Source organism: Alnus glutinosa, chromosome 2 (genome assembly GCF_958979055.1).
Source record: "Alnus glutinosa chromosome 2, dhAlnGlut1.1, whole genome shotgun sequence".
NCBI classification, from domain to species: domain Eukaryota; kingdom Viridiplantae; phylum Streptophyta; class Magnoliopsida; order Fagales; family Betulaceae; genus Alnus; species Alnus glutinosa.
Window position 1 is genome coordinate 8,484,514 of NC_084887.1, and position 25,809 is coordinate 8,510,322.

Consider the following 25,809-nt stretch of genomic DNA (forward strand, 5'->3'; position numbering starts at 1 on the left):
TTTAAGGAGATTCTAAATCATGGAGCTGAAAAGATATGATTTTTGGATGAATTGTTGGTGTTATAGAAATATGATTTGCATAATTATTGTTGGAAAACAATATGTTATGATTAAATTCCATTTCGAGGTTTATTTGGAGTAGAATAATGTTTATGGGATAATATCGTTAACATTCTTTTGACTAGAATCATAATGAATGGTAATAACAAATATGGAGACTAGGTTTTAATGCATTAGTGATATTGATGCTTAGTAGATTTTAGGAAAGTGAAAGATACTACAGGATAGCTAATGAAATCGTTTCTATATCAGTTATATGACATGGAAACTGATTATGTTATTTGAGGGTTGAGCCTTAGATTTTTGAAATTGCTGATTTACAGACTTGATGTTTATACTTTGAGGATCTAGAATTTCTTCATCTCTATTAGATATTAAGTATACCTTTCTTGATTAACTGATCTATACTCTGAGGTTAAATCTTGAAATGAAATGTAAGGATATTGCTTGAACTATAAATTGAGGATTACCTATGATTTGAAGGCAAGATTTGAAAACGTTATTGTCTTACACCCTTTTTGATGATAAAGGAAATAATGATTATAAGACCTGATCTTAAGCCCTTATACCTTTGTCATGATATTATGGATAGTTATGATTGAATTGATCTACATGTTTATGATATATTACTAGTTTATGGTCGAGGTAAAGTTTCGGGATACATGCTAATCTGAGTAAACAAAACTACTTGGTGTTATCATTGGAGAATCTTATGGATTAAGAAAATTATATTTTGAGGTCAACATCTTAGCCTTTTGTAAAACCATTTGAGGTTAATTAAGGTAGACACTATCTTGGTTTTTAAATCTTGCTGCTTGTGATTTATTATGATATGGTTTATGTTTTTGAGGTCTGAAAAATCATAGATTGTCTTACTTGAGGGTAGAAGCAGTTGGATTTAGAAATAAAGATTTTCTAATGGATAGAAACTCCAACCCCTAAGGATTTATTTAAGCATGGTCTGTTTATCGAAACATTGGACTTTAAATAAGTTTCTTTCCTAGAATTGGGCGTTGGAATTTCAATAACACAAGATGGAAGACTTTTCTGGGAAGCATTGAATAGCAAAGTTAGAGCTAAGTATTCTTAATACAGAAGACCGAATCTAAGTTAGGTGAGACTTTATTGGTTGAGTGTACTTAACAAGTATCTAACATTCGCTCAGGCGAGAGTTTATTCTCTTGTTTTCGACGAGGCTTATGAAAAAGTATACGCAGACCTCTCAGTCGATATTGAGTAAAGGTTGGTACACCCGCCTTAGTAGGTAGATTGACTCATAGAATAGATCATGGTACTATATAAAATATTATTTTCTTACACCCTTTATGAAAGGACAAGAACAGCCGCTTAGCATGGAGGTTTTCGTCTCTAATAAGTTTATTTTTGAAAAGAAGTAGATGGAATTTTAACAATAGAAGATAAGGTGAAATTTCAAGATATTGCTTAAGGTATTTTGAATACAATGATCTGATCAGGTATTGCTGACACAGAGAGAGTGACTTTTCAGAATAGATAAGCTCTACAATAAGAGCAGACCTTTACGTTGAAGCAGAGAAATGGAAATGGAAACGATGTGGATGGTGATAGTTACATTGAAAGTCATATAAGTTAAGGAGTTATGGCAAGATGATATAAAATATGCTTTATTTTTTTCTTCGTTAAGGGAAACTTTCTAGTTTTTGAATTTAGAGGACGAAATTCCATTAAGGGGGGAAGATTGTAATATCCCAGATTTTTATTAGACATAATAATAATAATAATAATAATAATAATAATAATAATAATAATAATAATAATAATAATAATAATAATAATAATTACTTATTAAGTAAGTTAAGTTAAAAAAAAAAAGAAAAAAAAAAGAAAAAAAAAAAAGAAAAAGAAGAAAAGAGAAGCAACAACTTGCATGGCAAGTTGTTCTTTTTCTTTAATATCTCTTCTTCTCTTCTTTCTTTTCTTAATCTTCTTCCTTCTTCTTTTCTCTTTCTTCTTTCCTTATTATTTCTTCTTTCTTCCGCCCAAGACACGAACAGAGAGAGAGTGAGAGAATAGAGACAGAGAGATCGAGAGAGAGTGACTTTGATAGAAAGAGAGATGAGAGCTAAGGGAGAGAGACACAGAGAGACAGTAGGAGAGGGAGAGACCTGGGTGAGACCCGACGAACCCAAACCCACGACCGTGGGTCACCACCGATGGCCGACCGGAAGCCCGATTTTCGGTGAGTCGACGGGGGGCTGACGGCGTTGTCCAGCAGAGCAGAGGTTGATTTTCAGCGAGACAATTTTCGGTGAGCTTCTGGACCCGAAGCCAAGAGACCTGAACCTTCGTGGGTCTCTGGTGGACCAATCGTGGGGAGAAAAAGAGGATCCGATGGGGGGCGATTTTCAGTAGATTTTCTGATGGATTTTCCATAAAAATTCCCAAAGGTAAAATTCCAGTGATTTCGTGTTATTGATAGATAAATTGGATGTTTGTGGATTATAGAATTTCTTGTTATTTTTATGGGCATTGACCGATTAACAATTTTGAGTGTTTGGATTAAAGTTTGATTCCTAGTGTTTGATGATTTTCTGGGATTGGGATTATTATTAATTTTGGGTTGAATCCGTGTGGATTGGAAGCTTGATTTCTTGTTGGAATTGTTTGGATGAAAGGATTCGTGTTTTGATGGGTCTTGTTTAGCCGTTTGCATATGTTGAAGTGATTAGCTTTGGAATAGGTTGTTGAAATATAAAATGGGTTTAGTTTACAAACTGTTGGAGCATTCGGTTGGATGATTCTTTGACTATGTGGGTGTATACGGATTTGGGTTTTAGGCTGATTTCATGTGTTCAATGTTTGGGTATACTGTAACCGTGTTCTTCCTCTGTTTCGGCTAGTAGTGTGTGTGGATGGGTTTTTGAGTGTTTGGCCGAGTGCTAAAGGGTAATTGTGATAGTTTTGGTTTGTTGATTTTTCTGTTAGTCTTTTATGGAATTGATATTGTTGTAGGACGGTGGTGAGTTTAGTTGGTTGTAAAATAGTTGTGGTTGATTCCTTGGGGTATGGAGTTCTGGGCTAATAATTAGAGGACTCAAGGGAATTTATGTTTTTGGAGGGATTTTGCGTGGTCTAGGCCGATTGAGATCGTAGTAAAATTCCTAGAATATTGACGTTTTAATCTATTAAGTGGTAATGTTAAATTATAAATTATGCTGTAATTGGATAGAGATTTTGTATATAGAATATACATATAGGATAATTTAGTTTAAGTCTTAGAACTGAAATTTCAGAACGCTCCGCTAAATTCATCCTTGTGTTTTATTTAGGTAAAAGCTCGACCCTGACCATAATGGAATATCCAGGTAAGGGGATACAATACAGAAAAACCCCCAACAAGATTTTATTACAAATCTTTTGAAAAAGTGTTGGGGAATTTTACAAAGTGTTTGCTTATGTGATTTTTAATGCCAAGCTTTATTACTCATATGTTATTGTTCAAGAATTTTGTCATAAATCACAGTTATGATTAAGAGCATTTTTTTAAAATTATGATTTATGCATAATTATGGTTAAGACTAAGAGCATTTCAAAATTATGAATTATGCATACTCACAGATATGATTAAGAGCATTTTAAAGTTATGATTTTGCATATTTACAGTTATGAATAAGAGTATTTCAAAGATATGATTACAGAGAATTCCAAAGTATATGATTTTATTCATGAATACAGTTTTGAAAGAAAAGAAGATCTAAAGTTTAAATTCTGCATATGACTACAGTTATGAACGCGGCTCATACATTTTTAAAGTAAAGTTTGCAGTGATTGCAGAGCCTACAGAATTACAGAAAACGTTCATGTGCAGTAATAATTGTTTAACCCTGAGGCACTATTACAGTTAGGATCGGTACCGCATAGGGTAGCAAGGCAAGCATACCGTAAGTCGGTGTGTGCTACCAGCCGGGGTTGGCCTTCACCTAGGGAAGATCCCCAACCCGGATGACTCTCCCCTATGACGACAGGCTAAGTCCATAGGTCTGTGTGACAAAAGCCAACGTGCTCCGCTCACGGGTAACAACAGTGTAGAGTCTGTAAATGGTTAAACCACAGATAAAGGATTAAAGAGAAAACAAATAAAAAGAATTTATTAAATCATTATAAATTTCATATGCCATTATTTATATTCCTCATTCACTTATTCTGTTAATTGTTCATATGATTATGCCTCCTGCCTTAAAATGATACATTTCATATTACGAATCATGCTTTAACACGTGCTTTCTTATAAAACATAAACAGTCTAGCATATCATTTCTTAAACAATTCTCATAACTTTAATCTCCAACTTATACTCACTCTAAAATCACATATCATATCCATACTTCTAAACATCATCATAATTTCAATATAATCAAAAGTACTTAAATCATCCAAAACAGATCATAATCAACATACAATTGGTTTAGGTTTGTAAAACAATATATATAATTTGCTATGCATCATATATGGAAATAACACTACAAAAAAATCAGACATTACTAATGTGCATAAATTAACACGTTACTAAAATTATTAACGTCATATAAATATACACGTTACTAAATACTTTAGTGGTGTGTAAAAACTAGCACGATACTGTCTAGTAACGTGTAATTAATGCACGTTACAAGATAGTAACGTGTAAAACATTATACGTTACAATTTGGTAACATACTAACTTTTACACATTACTAACATATATATCGAATTTTTTTTTAACAGTATATATAAATTCGAATATATACTAACGCGGTGTAATATGCACGTTACTAGACTAGTAACGTGTAAATATAACACATTCCAATTATAGTAACGTGTAAATATAACACATTCCAATTATAGTAACGTGTAAATATAACACGTTCCAATTATAGTAACATGTAAATATAACACATTCCAATTATAGTAACGTGTAAATATAACACTTTCCAATTATAGTAATGTGTAAATATAACACGTTCCAATTATTGTAACGCGTAAGTTTTCGACGTTGCTATGTAATATCGGGAAAATTTGCATGCTGTATATAGTAACGTGCAAATTTGCACGTTACTATACTTGGAACGTGCAAATTTGCACGTTACTATATATTAACCCGTAGCCACACCACATTCTAATTGTTAAAATGCATAGGATTGTTTAAATGCATAAGATTGGTATACAACGTATAATATCTAATTATGATGATATTTCTAGTATCCATTATGAAATAGTGATGGCCTTTACAACCTCCAATCAGTGCCTTAAATCACTTCATGAAAGGGCTTACTGTTGTGAAGTTGCTTGTACGAGTTGAGAATCAGTTGTCCAGTTGTGAAGTTGGGACTAACCCTAGAGGCTCGTGTGAGTGAGATTTATTGGGATATGTTGGAAAATTGACTTAGTAATGTGGTTAATTACCACGCCATTATTGTTTCCACATACCAAAATTCAAAATTTATAAACCCTTATGGTTAGTTTGGATGCAAGTACAAAGGGTTTTTTACTTGCTATGGTGTTTGCTTTTTCAAATAAAAAATTATATATTTTTTTTTAATTTTTTCAAGAACAAATCATATGTTATTTAACTTTTTTCTAAACAAAATATATTATGTTAATTTTTTTTTTTTCTAATTTCATCTCACAAAGTCGAACTTCAAATACTATTTATAATAACAAAAAGCAATCAAATACAACATTTGTAAATCAAAACACAAGCTACATTAACAAAAAGCAATCAAACACAACCTTTGAAAATCAAAACACAAGCTACAATAACAAAAAGCAAACAACCTCGAGTTAGTACTAGTTACTTTCTAATAAAGTTATGAAATTATGAATACAACTATTCAAAAGGAGTGGATTTGCCAGCACTATCTATTTCGGTCGTGTTCGTTTCATCCGGATGGGCAGCTCCATGGTCATGAACAATTGTATCAACCTGAACTGCAACACCTATGAATGATAAAACAAACAAAGTTAGCAAACAACATGATGAAATCATGTCAAGAAATATTGCATTGAACAATGTGGAGAATGTACAGAAACGTTGATGATGTATAATACCGGGAGCGCTACCCACAGACGAACCCACAAGCTGACTAGGTGCATCACCTGTGACAGGTGCGAGGGTATCATATTCAGCTGCGGGTGCGGACGTGGACGGGGTCATCATCGATGTGAAGCTAGTCCAACGAGACTCCCACTCAGCCTTCTCTTTTGCCCACGCTTCCTCGCGCATTGACATCATAGACTGGAGCTTAGAAACACGTGCCTCAAGTGATACGGCGAGGTTGACTGCTCGGTTTATTTCTTCCTGTGATGACTCAACGAAGAACCAAAAATTATGTGATCGTGCTTGTGTCGGGGTATAGTACTTTTGTGTGGTCCCCGAGACAGGCCTCACATTCTTGCCAACCTCTCTAACCCTGCCCGAGTACTCGGGCTTATTCCCAAACGCTTGGGAATACGCATCATCAGGACACCATCGTATGGTCCCGTCAGTCATGCTCGACAATGCAGCGAGGTCAGTAGGTGCTAGCCTCTCCATTAAGTCCTGTATGTTGTATTAAATTAATGACGTTAGACACCATGTCAATTGTAAAGAGATAATTAATTAAGCAATAAATCGAAAACAAGATAAATATGATTAGCATACACATCTCTTGCGCGTTATTTCATTGGGGTAGCTTCCATCCTTCTTTTTAAGTGTTTTACTATATAACCGTGCACGGGTCGAAGGAGTGCCAGACGCCAGTGCCTGTCAAGAAAAAATATATGTGAATTAAATAAATATTTAAACATATAATTATATATGTATATGTTAACTTGGTGTACATACATCCTCATGTGAAACCCTAGCGAAGCTTTTGGTGCCGCTAGTGTGTGGAGTGTTGTTCCGTGCTCGCAAGCCCTTCATGTAGGCTGCGTACTTCTACACAATTAACGTTCTCAATATGTTAGTCATAAGATATATACGCACAAACGCAATAAATTATGGAAAGAACACCAAATATTAATATAACTCGACTATAACCTAACTGATCCTGCTACTCACACCATCTCACTATTAACACCCTCACGTCCTCGGCATCGTAGCCCTCGAGAGCCTTCTCCCCTACTCTTTCTCGTACAACCTCGAGTGTATCGCCTTGTTGAATGTTGAGTAGTTTCTTCAACTTGCATCTCCAGGTCCGTACCTTCTGGCTCACGTCCTTGAGCACTTCTCTTTTTACCTCTGCCTGATTAATATTAGGAGGGATGAAGTACTCCGTCTGCACAATTATAAATTTGATGACATTAAATTAAATAACAATAAAATCATCTGAAATATATATATATATATATATAATGTGTGACAGATATAACTTACCATCAATGCCTCCCATAAGCGTTGCCTCCTCTCGGCTACAACGGACCCCCAGCTGTCCCGTATATTAACGAATTGCCTGGCTCTAACCAAACTGCCACAAGTCCGTCTGAACTTGTTGGCGCTGAATCCTACGGGTTGGATTGACTGATTGAACTGCAACACTATCTTCTTATCTCGTGGGATCTCCCAATAAGGGGATGGTTTATCTACCACCTCGTACTCAGTTACCCCCTCAACATTTGTACCTGACACATGTGCATTAATTGTTAGTTATTTAATTACAAGAAATAATTGGCTATATATATATATACACACACACACACACACACACACACACACACACACTTACCTACCAATAAGAGCTAGTCCGGCTGCAGCCTACGCGTATTAGGATCCTCGGCATCTTGACCCTGAGGGCCCGCCTGACCATCCAGATCCTGGGCGCCTGTCGAATCATGTGCCACCCCAGCATCCCTATCTGGACCCTGGTAGCCCTTAACACCATGTGACATCCCAGCCTCATCATCAAACAACGATACCACCTGGCTCGGGGAAGGAGTAGCAAAGGTGTCCATCATGAAATCGTGCGTGCCTGGCATGTGTATCGAACCCGGCTGGGTCATGTCATGATGGGAAAGCGGGCTCTGCAGGTACCCCGGCTCACCAGAGAGTGACGGTCTGTATGGTGCATTTGGCTCCCCGGTGTCGGCAGATCCCGACATTGGTGCACTGGATGAAGCCCCATCATCTGATCCCGAAATCTGCAGGGGCGGGGACCTCGGCACAGTGGGTTTGAAACCTGGGTATCTCCTAGAACTCATTTTAACCTGTGAATTTGGGAAAAAATCAAACATTATTTTTTAAAAAGCACTAAATTTAATTAATATTCTAACAAGAATAAAAGCACTATATGTGGGGGAAATCAAACGTGATCTTAAAGGAGTCCTCAAAAAGAGACCAATAACAAACCAAAGGTGATCTTTCCCTATTATTCCAAGTACTTAAGCAATGAAAGTAATGATAAACCTCAACATAGACCACTCTTGAAGGTTCTGTAGTTTTTCTCCAAAAAAATTAAAAGACGGATACACTAAACTGAAACTTTTTAAAGTTTATAAGTATGATTGTAAAATTGATAAAAGATCAGGAGTGGTTAATGAAATTTTTCTTTAATGTTATTTTATTTATGCATGTGTGTTTTAGTTTTTCTTTTCAACAAGGATTGAGATTTCCTGGCTATTCAATCTCTCTCACTTTAAAAAAAAAAATCTCTCTCCCGTCCATTCTTTTTTCTTCCTCTGTTTTGTCTCTCTCTGTTTTTGGGTTTTGTATTTTTCTGTTTCTTCTTTTTGGCTCTATTGCACAGTTGAAAGGGGCAATTTTTAATTTACAGAGCCATAAGTTATGATTAAACTTATTTCTCATTAGTATGATCATATACCACAGTTGTTTGTATCAACAATTATTACTTAGTTTTGTCTTTGTTGCTTGACAATGCAATTGCTTCTTTGGGATTACATTGTTTCAATTGTTGTGTCTTGGATGCCTCAAGGTAATATTAATATTAATTATTTTTATTAAAACTCAAAATTCAAGCCATCATATCACAACATAATTCATGAGAAACTGGTAATCGGAAAAACTGAAAATGCAAAAGAAGTGTTATGGGGTATGAGAAACTTGATGGATAGACAGGGACGAAGCCAGAAAGTATTTTGGGTAAGGGCCAAGTCGTCCAGGCATGAATTACGAAAAAGTGCGACTTGCGTTAGTGATTTTGCACCGCTTTTGTGTTGCGAATTAATTATTATTCTATGTCGTAAAAATCAGATTAAATCAACAATTTTCAAAATCAAACTTTTATAATACTGTAAAGTAAACACTGAAAAAATAATAATAACAAAAATGTATCAACAAGGCATTCAATAATCATTGAACAAACCAAATGATTTTTACGAGACACAAATTAACAAAAAAAAAAAAAAAATTGTACAAAATTTGACTTTTACTTCTTCTTCAGACGACACTTCTCAATGTTCAATTTGTACAAAATTTGTCTTTTTCTCCTTATTAGTCAATGTTGGGTTAGTGTAAATTTTTTTTAAAATATTTTTAAGTCTATTTTACTCTTACAACTAGACTCTTCTGATCGACTAGACTCTTCAGTAAACTTTCTCAGTTTTTCCTATTTTCTTTTGTACTCATCTTCTCGACTTTTCTCTCCTATTTTCAAGACTCTTCTTTACCTGAGTCTAGCTTCTTCTTAAAGCCAATAATCCTCATTCCTCTTCACTTCTTCTTTAGACTTCAGTTCATGTTCACTTCTTTAGCTTCTTCATTTTAACTTTGAGAACTTACAAAGTTAAAATGAAGGGGAAGTACTGAAGGCTGAAGCAATGGCCCGGTGAGATCAGAGACGGCAAGGTTTAAGACACCTTTTTCTAGGTTTAATTCGGTCAGGTAGTTTTTTTTTTATGGAATTTTGTTCTCTAATATTTTTTTTTCTTGTGGACATGTGGAATGTAGTTTGGTCGGGGAGCTTTTTTAGGTTTAATGGCTTTTGATATCTATAGCAAATATGTGGATTGTAGATTGCTTTTTTTTTTTTTTTTTAGGTTTAATTTATTTGGTTAAGCCAAAATAATAATAATAATAATAATTGGATAAGGGCCAACATAATTTTTTAAAATGGGCCAATAATATTTTGAGAAGGGGTCAATGGGCTAAAATAATATTTTTTTTTAGAATTTTTTTTTAATCCTTCTATTTTTTTTTTTTTCAAAAAATTGGGGGGAGGGGGGCATGGCCCCTGCCAGCCCCCCCACTCCTCTGTCTCTGTGGATAGAGGAGAATATTAATTATAAGATACAAACTGCTCGATACATATCAAATCACAAAGAATAGAAATAATGTGCATAGATAAATTGAGTAACATGACAGGCAAAACAAACATCAAAACAGGGCATTCAACCGAGAAAGAGATATCATACATAAGGCAAATGAAATTAAAGGAAGTTAGTAGATTACCTTTGGTGATTTCACAGAAACGACAAAGGTCCACCACAGAGAGCGGCAGAGAGAGGTTCGCCAGAGAAGAGAGTGGGGGAGAGCGAGGAAACTTGAAAAAGGAAACCAGAGAGTCGGGAAGAAGAAGAGATTTAGTAACGTGCAATTAAATGCACGTTACTATTTTATCATTAAAGTAACGTGCTTATGTTTTCACGTTACTAATTCAGTTGAATTAGTAACGCTAAAAAACACACGTTACTATAATGTCAAAATAGTAACGTGTGTTTTGTACGTTACTAAAATTTAGTAACGTGTAAAATATGTACACGTTACTATATTATTATTATTATAGTAACGTGTAATTACCTACACGTTACTAATATATTTAAATGCACATTGACAAAATTGATTGTAAAGCGCGCGAAGCATTAAATTAAGTTCCCGTCCGTATATAGTAACGTGATAATTTCCACGTTACTAACATAGTAACGTGGTATGTAAATACACGTTACTATAATAACAAACATTTTCTTTATTATATTATAGTTAGTTATATTATAGTTATAGGGCTATACGGGCTCGAACCGTAAACCTTCTCGGTAAAACAGATCAAACTAATTATTATCAAAATGATTTGAACTGTTTCAAAGACCCAACATGCATTTTTTTTTTGCATTGGGCTCTTTCATTAACTGATATAAATATCAGCTAGTCTACCATATTTTTTTCTTGACAAAAAGATAAGGAGATGGCTCTGTGTGCTCTGATTCATTATTTTGATTCCAATAAGTTGAAAGGAGCACTACCAAAGTGTTCAAAGAAGGATTATCCTAACGTAGGTTTGCTTTTGGACTAGATCAACATAAGTTAAATGGAGTCTCTATCGACCTGCTTCTGCTTAAAGAATAAAATATGAAACTTCATGCACCTTAAAGTTCATAAGATAGGACGAAAAGAGAATTTTGTTTTTGAGGTCCTGATACTCATTATGCTTAGCATTGAATAGATGGGGTATTCACCTTATCAATATCTCAAATCAATGCAATGGTGGGTTCGATTTATTTGGCACCTAACCTAAATCGGCACCCGGATTGGGTCGAACCTTTTGTCAGGCTATTGTTCTCTTGTCATCTAAAAAACTTCAAATAAAATTCAAAAAATTGAAAAAGAATCAAAATAAAATAAATCCAAAACTGTTTTTTGGAAAATATAAAAGAAAATTGTATTTATCCATTAAATAAAAGATGATTAATGATGTCAAATGATGTCTAATTTTGGTATTTGAGAAGCTATTATTGAGCCTTTTTATCTCTTGGTTTTTTTTTTTTTTTTTTTTTTTTTTTTTTTTTTTTATTATTATTTTTTTTAATGTATGTTGTAATTAATTATGAAAGTATCCCCCTTTATATGATGCTCGAAACCTCTTTTTCTTAATCAATAACTTGTGTATAAACTGTTATGGAATGTGTGAAAGTATTAACTAAATAAACTTTATCGACATCAATGAAGAAACTTGAAAATTATTAAAAAAAGAAAAGAAAAAAAAAAGATTTACATAAACTCCACCGCCTGAATCTTGAAACTAACAAAACATAAAATTAAATAGTAATTATTCAAATAGACCAAATTACCCCTTGTCCTGTCCCACATCAGTCAGCTTCCAAGGAGATTGTGAAATAGGGTTCTATTTCATATAATGTCCAAGTGCATATGATCGGTATACAACGACGTACGTATAATTGGGTAAGTATAATGTCAAAGTGCATAAGATCGGTATACAACGTACGTATAATGAACGTAAGTATAATGTCAAAGTGCATAGGATTGGTATACAACGACGTACGTATAATTGGGTAAGTATAATGTCGAAGTGCATAGGATCGGTAAACAACGTACGTATAATGAACGTAAGTACAATGTCAAAGTGCATATGATCGGTATACAACGACGTACGTATAATTGGGTAAGTATAATGTCGAAGTGCATAGGATCGGTATACAACATACGTATAATGAACGTAAGTATAATGTCAAAGTGCATAGGATCGGTATACAACGACGTACGTATAATTGGGTAAGTATAATGTTGAAGTGCATAGGATCAGTATACAACGTACGTATAATGAACGTAAGTATAATGTCAAAGTGCATAGGATTGGCATACAACGACGTGCGTATAATTGGGTAAGTATAATGTCGAAGTGCATAGGATCGGTACACAACGTACGTATAATTAACGTAAGTATAATGTCAAAGTGCATAGGATCAGTATACAACGACGTACGTAGAATTGGGTAAGATAATGTCAAAGTGCTTAGGATCGGTATACAACGTACGTATAATTGGGTAAGTATAATGTCCAAGTGCATATGATCTCTAAGTGCATTGGATCGGTATTTTTTAGTGACACAAGTAGCCATATTGAACCGGTTCTTCCTCATAATGGCATAGATTAGTGACGCGTGGCATGAACTCATATGTTTTGATAATCAAAATCATGGTTTTCTTCTTGTTATTTTTTTATATTTTCATACTTATTTTCATTCTAAACTAAAAATAAGGGTCTTATGTTTTAATTCATTTGAATGTTTTAAAGGATATTTGCTTTTCGATCATTTATGTGATTTTCATGATTTTCGTGATTGTGCACAAAAGTTGAACCGGTTTTATCATGATTTGAATAAATTTATTGTACTTTAATGAAAAATATCATGGGAGTTAATCTTCATGAGACAAAAACAAGAATTTTTTCACATTATATCATTAAGTGTCATTATAGCCGCATTAAGTTGTGAGATTTTTTTGAAAAAAAAATTTAGAGTGTACATCTTGAATTGTGGAATCAAGAGTACACATCAACAACATCAAAGAGAAGAACAGGTTGTTAAAATACATATTTTTATTTTGCTTTATATATATATATATATATATATATATATATATATATATATATATATATATATATATATATATATATATATATATATATATATTTTATTATTATTATTTAGGTTTTGTGGAGGTTGAAAAACTTTGTGTTTTATGCATTTTTATAATTAGAATCTAGATATTCTTCTGCTATTTTTTTAGTTTTTTATTTTTATTTTATCTTTTATTATATATATGTGTGTGTGTGTGTATTAAATATTAACTGAAAAACTTTTGTTTTATTTTGTAAGATTTGGCGTAGGTGCTGTAAAAAACGTTACATAACCATATTGACCATTGAAAAAACCATAGTACCTATGTTGTAATATTTGAACAAATATTTTAAAAAGCATTTTAAAATGAAGGTGTGTTTAAATTCTGAAATTAAATTATAATGAACAATCTCGTGCATAGCGCGGGTTATGAGCTAGTTTTAATAAAATTTTGGATTAATTTATTACAAATTAGTAATGTGTAAATGCGTCACATTACTATTTTATGTAATTAGTAACCTAAAAATATTTTACTTTACTGTAGTTTTATAACAATAACGTGTAATTGCACGTTACTATTATATGAAATAGTAACGTGTAAAATTGGTATGCCTATTACAAACAATAGTAACGTGCATTTACACATTACAAATGTTTAAATTAGTGACGTAAAAAATATTTGCACGTTACTATTTTATATACTAGTAACGTGCAACTATTTGCATGTTACTAAAGTTTTTTGACAATCGGGCCTCGCAGGACTTTTATCCTGCGAACTACAGCCCTTCTCATTTTCTAATTTTCATCAAGTTTAATTTGCTCACTGTCTCTCCCTCTCACTGTCGTGTCTCCCTCTCCCTCCATCTCTGTGTCTCTCCCTCTCACTGTTGTCTCTCCCTCTCTGCTCTCCCTGCAGCCGAAATATGCAGGTATATATATTGTCCTCCTTGCTATTATGTTATCAATCCTTGTTTGTGATTGAGGAAAATGATTATTAAAAAATCTTCATGAACTTTCATATTTTCCTCAATTTCTTGCTAGTTTCGGTTTTTAATTGGAGCATTGGCTTTTCAATTTTGCTTTTAAATTTAAAATTGATGTTTAGACGACCAGGAGATTGTGACACCCACTCTAACACTGACACCATCTACATGCAGATAGTATTAAACTGTGAACCTTCTGTTAGAGAGGATGATGATTTGGAGTTATGTGCACATTAATTTACTTATGACAATCTTGCACTAATTAATGGAGCTATTTGTGAATCTTTTATCTTTCCAATCAATATTCTACTTTAATTTTGAATGCTCCATTCTTCTTAATAGATGCTTTATATCTTATGCCCATCACAAGCAATAGTCAATTGGTAGGTTATCATATTAATTAGTGCTTATTATATTTATGATGCCATGAAAACTTTAGAGCCCATAATGAAGAGGAAGCTTGTTGGGACACGTCGGAATAAAATTTGGGAAAAACAAATAAAAAATAAAAGGTTGGCTTGGCAACCTCAAAAAAAAAAAAGGATACCAAGAAATCATCTTTACAAGCTATGCAACTATTATATCAAACATTTTTTCTCACAAACAGGACAAAATCACAATTTTTAGTGTAGGGATCAGAACCTATACAAAATAAATAAATATATGTGATAACTTCACATAAGGGTACCGAACATCGAACATTTTGATTTAGGAGTACTGAACTTTCAAACGTCTCAAATTAGGGTATTTAATTTTTCAAATATCTCAATTATAGGTACTCCGTTAAGATTTGAGGTTAAATCTTGCCAAAACTCCCAAAATACCCCTTTTTTATTTATTTTTTATTTTTTATTTTTTTAGGAAAGAAAAGAAAAAAGAATTGTTAGGATTTAACGGCAAATCCAAACGGATTACCTTTTATTGAGACGTTTGGAAACTTGAATACCCTAGTTTGAAATGTTTAAAAGTTCAGTACTCCTAAATCAAAACGGCCGATACTTCGGTATCCTTACGTGATGTTATCCCAAAATACATAAATATAAAAAGTAGTAGAGTAAAAAATTAAATCGTCTAACCATATAAAGGGTATAAAAGTCATTATTTACTGGACCGAACCCTAGAGGTAGGTCAGGCCCTGCTCCCAAATGTGTGATATGCATATATGTGGATCCACTCTTATGAGAGCTTTGCATGTGACTATTACATGATAACATTTGTTGTATTTATTTATTTATTTTTTAATCTTCAATGAATTTCAGCACCGCTTATTCGATTTTGGATTAAATTGTGTGCACAAATTTCATGTGATGAATAAATGATTCCTTCTATTATTTAATATATTGTGTCTAAACAAATAAAAATAGAAAGAGATAATTGGATTTTTGGGCGATAGATTGTATCGTTAACATATTTGGTTGAATTGTTGTTTTCTTGCTGATCTAGCTTTAATGCTAAAGTGTGGTGTAACCCTAGTTTTTAGTTAGTCAAATTTTATTAATCAAAAAAATAAAAACAAAAGAACAAAAAAAACAAAGCAATAGGACTCAATCAGGAAAAATGTAAAATGTAATAACAAAACAATTATTGTCAAAAACTCTGCCTGTTTTCCCTCTTAAAATGTTATGTCCAATGCTTTATAAAGCTTAAGTAATAAGTAAGTACTAAAACTATACAAGATATATACATATAATATAGCAAAATTTTCTAAGTTGATTGTAAACTAAAAGCTAGTAAGTATGAATTGATTAAGGAAACCTTAAAAAGCCTTAAACTAAAGCTTTACAAGATATATACCTACAATATAGTAAAATTTTCTAAATTGTTAGTAAACTAAAAACTAATTAGTATGAATTGATTAAGGAAACTCTAAATTGATTAAGCCTTAATTTATAATAAATTGAAGATAGATTTATATATCTCATTGTGTTGGTGTTGATGTTGTGTATTGGATGTATCGGAAAAGATGGACAGATATTGGATTACAAAGACTCGAGGTACGAGGGAATACAATGATGGGTGTAATGCATTTGTGGCATTTGCAGTTCGTAACTGTAAAACACCTGATGGTAAAATCCGGTGCCCTTGTAAGGTCTGTCGGAATAATCGTCGCCACTCGCCCGATATTGTCCTTGAGCACTTGACGGCGGGTAGAGGAATCATGGTCAGTTACAGAAAATTGGTTCTTGCACTGTGAGACGACTGTGTATAATCCTGATGCAGCCTCTTCTTCGAACCTTCATCCAACAGATGTTGCAAGTGCCGACAGTACAGAACAAGGTGGGTACATGCACACAATGTTGCGTGATGCATTTGGCATGCATGAAGTTAGGGAGCCCAATCGTGAGCCAGAGTGTGTTGATCAGGTGGGTGTGGAAAATGTTACAGAAGAACCAGCTGAAAGTGGTGCTCAAAAAACTATGACATGCTTAAACAGGCGGATAAGCCACTTCATGGGGGCACTAAACATAGCAAATTGAGTGCTACAGTACACTTGTACAACTTGAAGTGCGTTGGCGGACTGAGCAACAATATTTTCTCAGATTTCCTCCAGCTCATCAATCAGTTGTTGCCTACATGTGATGACGTTTTGCCAGCTAATACGTACGAGGCAAAAAAGTATCTCAGTGACATGGGGCTCGGGTATGAGAAGATCCCTGCGTGCCATAACGATTGTATATTATTCTGGAAGGCCAACCAGGAATTAGAGTCATGCACCGTTTGTGGAGAATCTAGGTGGAAGGATGAAATTTATTTGGACGAGGATCGTCAACCCACATCGTCGAGAAAGAAACATCCGGTGAAAGTGTTGCGGTGGTTGCCACTCATTCCACGCCTACAGAGGCTTTTTATGTCAGAACATACTGCACAACATATGAGATGGCATGAGGAAGACCGTACAAAGGATGACGTGTTGAGGCCTCCGGCCGATGGCGAGGCATGGAAGTCGTTCGACCTCCTATATCCAGAATTTTCAGCCGATAGTAGGAATGTCAGGCTTGGTCTGACCTCAGACGGCTTTAATTCGTTTGGGAACATAAGCACCTCTCACAGTACTTGGCCAGTCATGCTTGTTCCGTACAATTTGCCTCCTTGGATGTGCATGAAACAAACGTCATTCATACTATCGCTGATCATTCTAGGACCAAGTTCGCCTGGCATGGATATAGATGTGTACCTCCAGCCATTGATTGAGGAGCTATAGAAATTATGGAATGTAAGGGTGTGCACATATGATGCCTCAAATAAAAAGAATTTTCAGATGCGGGCACAGTTGATGTGGACGATTAATGATTTTCCGGCGTATGCAGATTTGTCCGGGTGGCCCAACAGGAGTGAGAAGGCATGCCCTGTCTGTATGCATTCAACATGATCTAAACGGTTAAAACACGGAAAAAAAAATACTGTTATATGGGACACAGAAGATTCTTGCCAATGGATCATCTTTGGAGACGGAACAAGAGAACATTTGACGGCAACCAAGAACAAGAAAGTGCACCCCACGTGTAAAGTGGTGATGACATCTTGGGACAGTTGGAGGGGATGGTATTTGGGGATGAGAGTGCGGGCAAGAAAAAGGAGAAGAAGCGGAAGAAAAGACAAGCAACAGAAGATGCAACTGAGAATGTCGTTTGGAAAAAGAAAAGTATTTTTTTTAGATTGCCATACTGGAAAGATAATTTATTGCGGCATAACCTTGATGTCATGCACATAGAGAAAAATGTGACGGACAACATACTTGGCACAATTCTCGACATCAAAGGAAAAACAAAAGATAATTACGTAGCCTGCAAAGACTTGCAAGAAATGAATTTGAAGCCTAAATTACATCCGTACATGGGTGAAGATGGTAAAACCTATTTCCCTGCAGCTTGTCACACAATGTCCAACGAAGATAAAATAAACTTTTTGAAGGTGATAAAAAATGTAAGGGTACCTGACGGATATGCATCAAACGTTTCTCGATGTGTACGCCTCAAGAAACGTACGATATCAGGCTTGAAGAGCCATGACAGCCACATAATAATGCAATTGCTTCTCCCTATTGCATTGCGCCGCTCACTGCCAGATAATGTGGTTAGACCTCTTGTTGAGCTGTCCGCATTTTTCAGAGACCTCTGCTCAACAAACTTAACCCAAAAGGACATGGATCGGTTAGAGAGTAACGTTTGTGCCACTTTACGCAAGATGGAACAAGTATTTTCCCCCGGTTTTTTTACTATCATGTTTCATTTGGTTGTGCACCTTGTTCGTGAATGCCGACTTGGGGGCCCCGTACAGTATAGGTGGATGTATCCGGCAGAAAGGTAAAATTTATGTATGTATATTTATTAATTTAGATTGGTATGAGTTTTATAACACAATAATTAATTGACTTGAGTGACTAATATTTATATGTAGGAGCCTTGGGGGGTTTAAGTCTAGTGTGCGCAATAAAGGCGGCTCCGGAAGGCTGCATTGCAGAGGGTTACATAGCAACCGAGTTTGTAACGTTCTGCTCAAGGTATCTAGGTAACACACCAAGCTTCCACAACAAACCCCAACGAAATCCAGATGGTCCAAAGGGGGCAGAAACAAGAGTCAGCCTTAACGTCTTCAGTTGAGCCAAATTCACCAATATATTACTCTCAATTCTGACGAGTTTCTTCAACTGAGGACGTAAGCTAAAACAAATTTAGGATGTGTTAGATTCTATAAAGTGGACTTGTGAATAATAGATAATGACCCAACAATTTTGAATTGTAGGATGCACATGGATACGCTTAGGCGATCATGCGGTAGGGGGCGAACTACAGACGATCAATTGGAAGCCCAACATCATTAGCAGTTCTGCAATTGGTACCATGACTATGTAAGTTTAATTTTTGTAGTGCTTGGCTATTACATGTTTAGCTTCTGGTTCACATAAACTAACCGAGCTAATTTTCAATCTATTTTTCATTTTACTTAATTATGCTCGCAGGTCAATCAGTTGGACTCTCAACGTATGGAGGAGATGGGCGACAAGCTGGTTATGCATTGTAGGGGCCCGAAGGAGATAGCAAGTAGGTTCAACAGATACGTGGTTAACGGCAAAATGTTTCGCACTGTTGCATATGATGTAGGGAAGAGAACACAGAACAGCGGTGTTTGTGTGCCTACCGTTGATGGCTTGACGTACTACGGGAAGTTAATGGATATAATTGAGGTTGAGTATTACGACAGAACTAAGTACGTCATGTTCAAGTGTGATTGGGCGGACACCACGAGAGATAGGGGATATAAGGTGGATGAGTATGGCATGGAACTTGGCAGCTTCAATCACCTTGTCCACAGGGGAGACCTGGTGACTGATGACCCATATGTACTAACTTCACAAGTTGACCAAATATTTTACGTCGAAGATGAAAGGAACCCAGGTTGGGCTTGTGTTGTGCGGACTAAATCCAGGAACGTCTACGACGTTGGTCAGGGTGAAGGGTCTCATGATTCACTAGACACCTAGTAGAAGTGCGAGCCGTTGCTATTAACCAGAAATAGCGATCAAGATCCAAGTGATGAATTTGACCACGTCCGACCAGACTTAGAGCCAATCTTAGCGTATGTTATTCAATAAAACTTGACTGATTTCCTATTATTTATTTCTACATTGATTGGTAATTGCTAACGAATTGGTGAATATTTAATACATATGATAATGATTAAAGTGTGCATTAGGTAAATAATATAGTTCTCATTTTCAAATAATTAAAATCAATTCATGTTCGTGTGCATCATGTATATAGCATTAATTTTGGTACATTGTGTATTTCGCAGGTTACCAAAGCACTTGACGAATATTCCACGTCTCGTTTGAATCTTATCTAGTTTGTTTGCAGCAATTCAGGTAATAATTAAAGACTTGTCAGTGTGGAGTTATTTCTTTTAATGTTGATGATACTTTTTATCTTTTAATTCAGGTAATAATTAAAGACTTGGTTGTATGATTTTATTTGTTGTGATTGACGGTTATGATCAATGAGAAAGTATATTATTGTTAGAATTAAACGTTGTAATTGTTGATGAATTGATGGGAACGTATAAATTTTTGTGATTGATGTTGATGATCAATGGGAGTGTATATTATTATGATTATTGTTGGAATTGTACCGAATTTTTTAATTTATATTGGTTGTTGTAATTCGTTTATCAGGTCTGTTAGAAAATTATTTTGGGGATAAAAAAATTAATTTATTTTTTTTATTTTTTTTAATCACATTCTAATTTAGTGGCGTGCTAAATAAAAGCACGTTACTAATATTAGTAACGTGGTTAATAATACACGTTACTAATATTAGTAGCTTGATTAAGATTTGCACGTTACTAAAATACAGTAACATGCTAAATTCAGTGGTGCTATACACGTTACACTAGACTCAGTTTTTTGATATTTATCACGACAAAAATAGACTCAGTAACATGATAAATAGTAACGTGCTATTTATCAAGTTACTGAGTGTAGTAACGTGATAAATATCACGTTCCTGATTATAGTAACGTGATAAATATCACGTTACTATACTCAGTAACGTGATATTTATCATGTTACTATAATCAAGAACGTGATATTTACCACGTTACTGTAATCAGTAACGTGATATTTATCACGTTACTAGACTCAGTAACGTTCAAAAAAAATTATCACGTTACTATAATTAACTAACATAAATTTCCACGTTACTATATATTTACTAACGTGAATTTTTTATGCGTTACTATACAGTAACGTGATATCTATTTGGGCGTTACTAAAATTATTTTAGTAACTATGGGATTATGAACATTAACATTACGCCACTGTTTTGACGTTACTACAGTTTACTAAAACCCAAAATTTTTGTAGTGTAATACTTCTCAGTGAGTAGAATTGAACTGTAATTATGTATGACTAAAGATTAGGGCATGAAGGTTTTATAGCATGTTTTACTTCCCTGGTTTTACTCACCCCTTTTTCCCCCAACCCTTTTCAGATGACAACAGTAAGACGAAGTCATTTCCTTGTAAGGGTGTAGACCTCGCTAAGAGCAATAGTTCGTTGTGAACCGGCCAAACTTTAGTATTGTATAGTATGTCTTGTTCCTTTTGGAGTTTATGGCTTTGTAAAGAATTATTAATAGACAGAATTTATAAAATAAGAAGTTAAAAAAATCTAGATGTTGTAAATGCACGCTTCCATTTAAATGTTTTTAGCACTCAAGTTCGCGTTTCCCCTTATATCCCAAAATGGGGGGCGTGACATCTAGAATGTTAGTTTGTGCTTCCAACTGTTGAGCATTTTCTACTTTACTTTCCACGTGTCTTATTCTTAACCTCGCTTATTCTTCTTTGAAAATAAATAGACTCCTAATTTATATGTGTGTGTGTGTGTGATCAATTTGTGTAACAAAATATCTAAATGTGGAATTAAAGGAAGACATATATTTTGTTAACGAAGTGGAAATTCAATTAAGAGAAAAACCACTCCGGGACAGCCAAATCCAATAAATCCACTATTCAGAAAACAAAGCTAGTTACAAGGTAGTAATACTCACATAACCCGATGCAGTAGTCGGATATCTAACTCTAACATCTAATTCTACCTGAAGGGATCTTTAATGGACTCCTTTAACTTAGGGTTTCTCTCTAAGCTAGATTTCAAACGATCAAATCACACAAAGAAAAACTCTTAAAGAGCTAGCAAATCTCACAATTTCTACCTAAACACTCTTTCTAAGTACAAAGGAATTCAATTCCGAATTTTGGAAATAATAAAAGCCTAGAGACCTTTATTTATGGGCTTTAGAAAACCTATTACAACACTGATTCAGAGTTCTCTGAGCGGCCTCCAGACTTAGATAGAGGGCGTCTGGACATCAAGCAGCAACTGACTTCCATAACGCGCTTCAAGCATTTCTTCATTAAACTTTAGTCTCCGCGTCCAGACGATTGTATGCTGTCATCACCATTCGTGTCTGCTGAACTGTTCAAAATCTTCTCGAACACTGATGGGCGTCCGGATGTTTCTCTAGGCCGTCCAAACGACAACTAGGGAATTGACTTTTGCTAAGTTGTAAATTGTGCAGAATATTCATGGAATCCGAAAATTGCATTATTGATGCTTGTGACACTGATACTTGTCATATTAAGGCCTTTCCATAGTTGAGAAAATATACTCTAAATATTTTGAAGACTTTGAATAATTACGGTATCCCTGTTTCAGCAGTACACTAGCATGACAGTGATTTTGTCAATAGAATGTAGCCAGTAAAACTAACATTCTTCCTTTCTTTTCTTAGGTTCACCAAGCCTTCTTACATTACTTTCTCCTTTCAAAACACATTGCCCACAAGGTGAGTGTAAGATAACTTCAAAGCATGGAGCTTTTCCCAAGTGACATCATCACTCGCCGGCCAACCCATCGAATCAACAACTCAGTGATGGAAATATTGTTCTTGGATCGACTTCTACGAGTGAACACTTCTTCTAGTTAAGCCTGGATTACTTCGTTCAAATCAACTGGTGGTAGGTTCGGAATGGCAGAATTATTTCAACCCAACTTGGGTTTTAGTTGAGATACATGAAAAATCGGATGAATCCTAGCAGCAACTGGTAAATCAAGCTCATATGCCAAGAAGTCTACTGTTTAGGCCTATCTTGAGTGAAGCATCCCAAATAGTTTTCTAGGCACTTGTTTACAATCTCTGTTTGTTCATCTGTTTGAGGATGGTAGCTAGTGCTCATCTTTAGGGTCGTATCCTGCATTTTAAAAATCTCATTCTAAAAAGTACTAGTGAAAGTACGATCACTATAACGCCCCAGATTTTAAAATATAAAATATAATACCTTAAAATAGAATTTAAGACCTAGAAACATAAATAAAATAAATATGAACATTTATTAGATAAATATTCATCATTATATATATATGTGTGTGTGTGTGTGTGTGTGTGTGTGTGTGTGTGTAAGGGAAAGAATCCATGTAAGATCGATGTTGATCGATCGACCTTTTTCAGCAGATGGTAGTAACAGCGCTGAACACCTGTTCTTTGGATATTTTACAAAATATCCGATTCCAATCATTTTCAACCGTAGGATAAGATCAAAATCAAGCAATCTTGGCCATCCAAATTCCTAATAAACAAATCCAACCTCCTTTGATTCTCACGCATCCCTCTTCTTCATTTTCTTCAAGTTTTTCTCTCGGTTCTCTCTTCTCCATTTTCTACAACCTCTCTTCTTTCTCTGTGTGTTTCTTTGGACAACAATTCATATTGATCCTAGAGGAATTTTGAGCAGAAAGTAGAAGCTTTGCAATAGGGCTCTCAGAATCTCTCAAGCTCTCTATCTCTCTCGGTTTCTCTCCCTTTCTCTAGCTTCTCTATTCTAGTCTTCCCTTGGTGCAACAACAAGAACAGAAAAGGAAGAGGATCCTCTCCATCTCAGCAGCTCTTTTTCTCTCGTGGGTAAATCCCTCTCTCTCCCGAGCTCTCTTTCTCTTTTCTCTCCCTCTCCATCTCTTTGCCTCTCTCAGGTTCTACCTATAGAGAAGGAGAAAAGAGAAAAAAGAAAAGAAAATGAAGAAAGAAGAAGAGAAAAGAAAAGAAAAAGAAAGAAAAGAAATAAGTAAAGAAAAAAGGAAAAAAGAAAGGAAATGGATATTTAGTTTTTAAATAAAGTATTGTTTTAATATTTGTGATTTTATGAGTTATTAGTTAAAGTTATCTAACTTTTTAAGTTGTGCTTTTATACCGGGTATTCAAAGCGGAGTAATTAAAATGTAAATCACGCCTTTGTAATGCCCGAATAAAAAGTAAAGATTTTATAAAGCACCATTAAGCCGCCCTAATGTTTTAAAAGTGTTTTAGGCATTTAATATATTAATTCCATTATTCTGCTCAGTTTTATAAAAGGATAAAGTTAGAATTATTTTATAATTATGACAATTAGTTATATTAACTTTTATGTCTATAAAAAGATATTATATTATTTTGATATTTATGTTATTGGATTAATATATATATATATATATATATATATATATATATATATATATAGCCGTTATATTATTGATTAAAAGTATGGTTAAAACGATCCTCATTTAAATAATTATTTTAAAATGCAAAAGGTATTTTGGTCATTATTTATAAATCTTGTATAATTGGACCCCTTAATTTGCATTTGTTAAAACCTTTAGGCTTCGTTTGGTTTGCGGAATGTCTATTCCATTAGGAAAAGGAATAACTATTCATGAGAATAGATGAAGGTGGAATGGAATAACTATTCCTATTCTTTTGTTTGGTTGTAACGGTGGAATAGAACATTGCATATGTATTCTTTTGTTTGGTACAGTGCAATACATTGGTGAATGGAATCATATTATAATCAAATTTTCTAAAATACCCTTATAATACAAATATAATTTATATTCTTGAGGACATTTTTTTTTCTTTATTTAAGAAACATAAACAATCATACTATGACTTTTTTTTTTTTTTTTTTTTTTTTTTTTTTTTTTTTTTTTTTTTTTTTTTTAATTTCATAGAGTTCATGGCTTCTTCTTTTTTTTTTTTTTTTTCATATACAATTACGCTACAAAATGATTTATAAGGAAAAAAAAAAAAAAAAAAAAACACACACACACACACACACACACATAATCATCATATCACCATCATAAAAAAATAAAAAAATAGATCATCTGCAAAGCCCTTTTTATTTCTTTCTTTTTTATTTGTTTTCCAGCAACAAACATTCATTCTTTGCTTATAAAGTAAAATGATTTATAAGAGAAAAAAAACATAATCATCATAAAAAAATAAATCATCTACAAAGCCCTTTTTATTTTATTATTTTATTATTTGTTTTTCAGTAACAAACATTCGTTCTTTGCTTACAAAGTTTTTCTCAAACCTCCGCAAGGCAATTGGAGTCCCCCCGATATTAAGAGGTACTCGTTTTGCTACGTCTAAGTGCATTCTGCAGGCTAAATCATAGGAGGAGGAAAAAAAAAAAAAAAAAAAAAAAAAAAAAAAAAAAAAAAAAAGAAGAAGAAGAAGAAGAAAGACTACCCCACAACAAATTAAGTTGGGTTGAGAAACAGAGAGAGGGGGATGAGAATATAATTGCAGAGATGGAGAAAGATATTGATGGTGCACTTGAGTGATGAATTTTTGAAATCAGAATTAAATTTTTATTTTGTTTGTGAATTTTGAAATTTGACTTTTTAGAAAAAATTGAATAAAATATAATTTGTTTATAAAAAATTGAATAAAATATAATTTGTTTTTTAAAAAGTTGAATAAAATATGATTTATTTCTGAAAAAAGTAGAATCAGAATTATATTTTATTGTCAAAATTTCGTATCAAAACACACCATGAGTTGAGAAACAGAGAGAGAGGGATAAGAGACTTGGGTGTTGAGAGGTTGGGGTTTTTGGGCAAAAGACGAATTTAATTTATTCCCATAGGA

The 25,809-nt window shown here is 34.1% G+C and overlaps 1 protein-coding gene across 1 annotated transcript; it reads left to right on the top strand.

Annotated features, from left to right (window-relative positions):
* The first annotated feature begins 19,131 nt into the window (after positions 1-19,131).
* On the top strand, positions 19,132-19,904 carry LOC133860183 (uncharacterized). Its single transcript, XM_062295835.1, has 2 exons — positions 19,132-19,193; positions 19,305-19,904. The coding sequence occupies exon 2, from the start codon at positions 19,329-19,331 to the stop codon at positions 19,824-19,826; it is 498 nt and encodes a 165-aa protein (XP_062151819.1). The 5' UTR covers positions 19,132-19,193; positions 19,305-19,328; the 3' UTR covers positions 19,827-19,904.
* Positions 19,905-25,809: the final 5,905 nt, after the last annotated feature.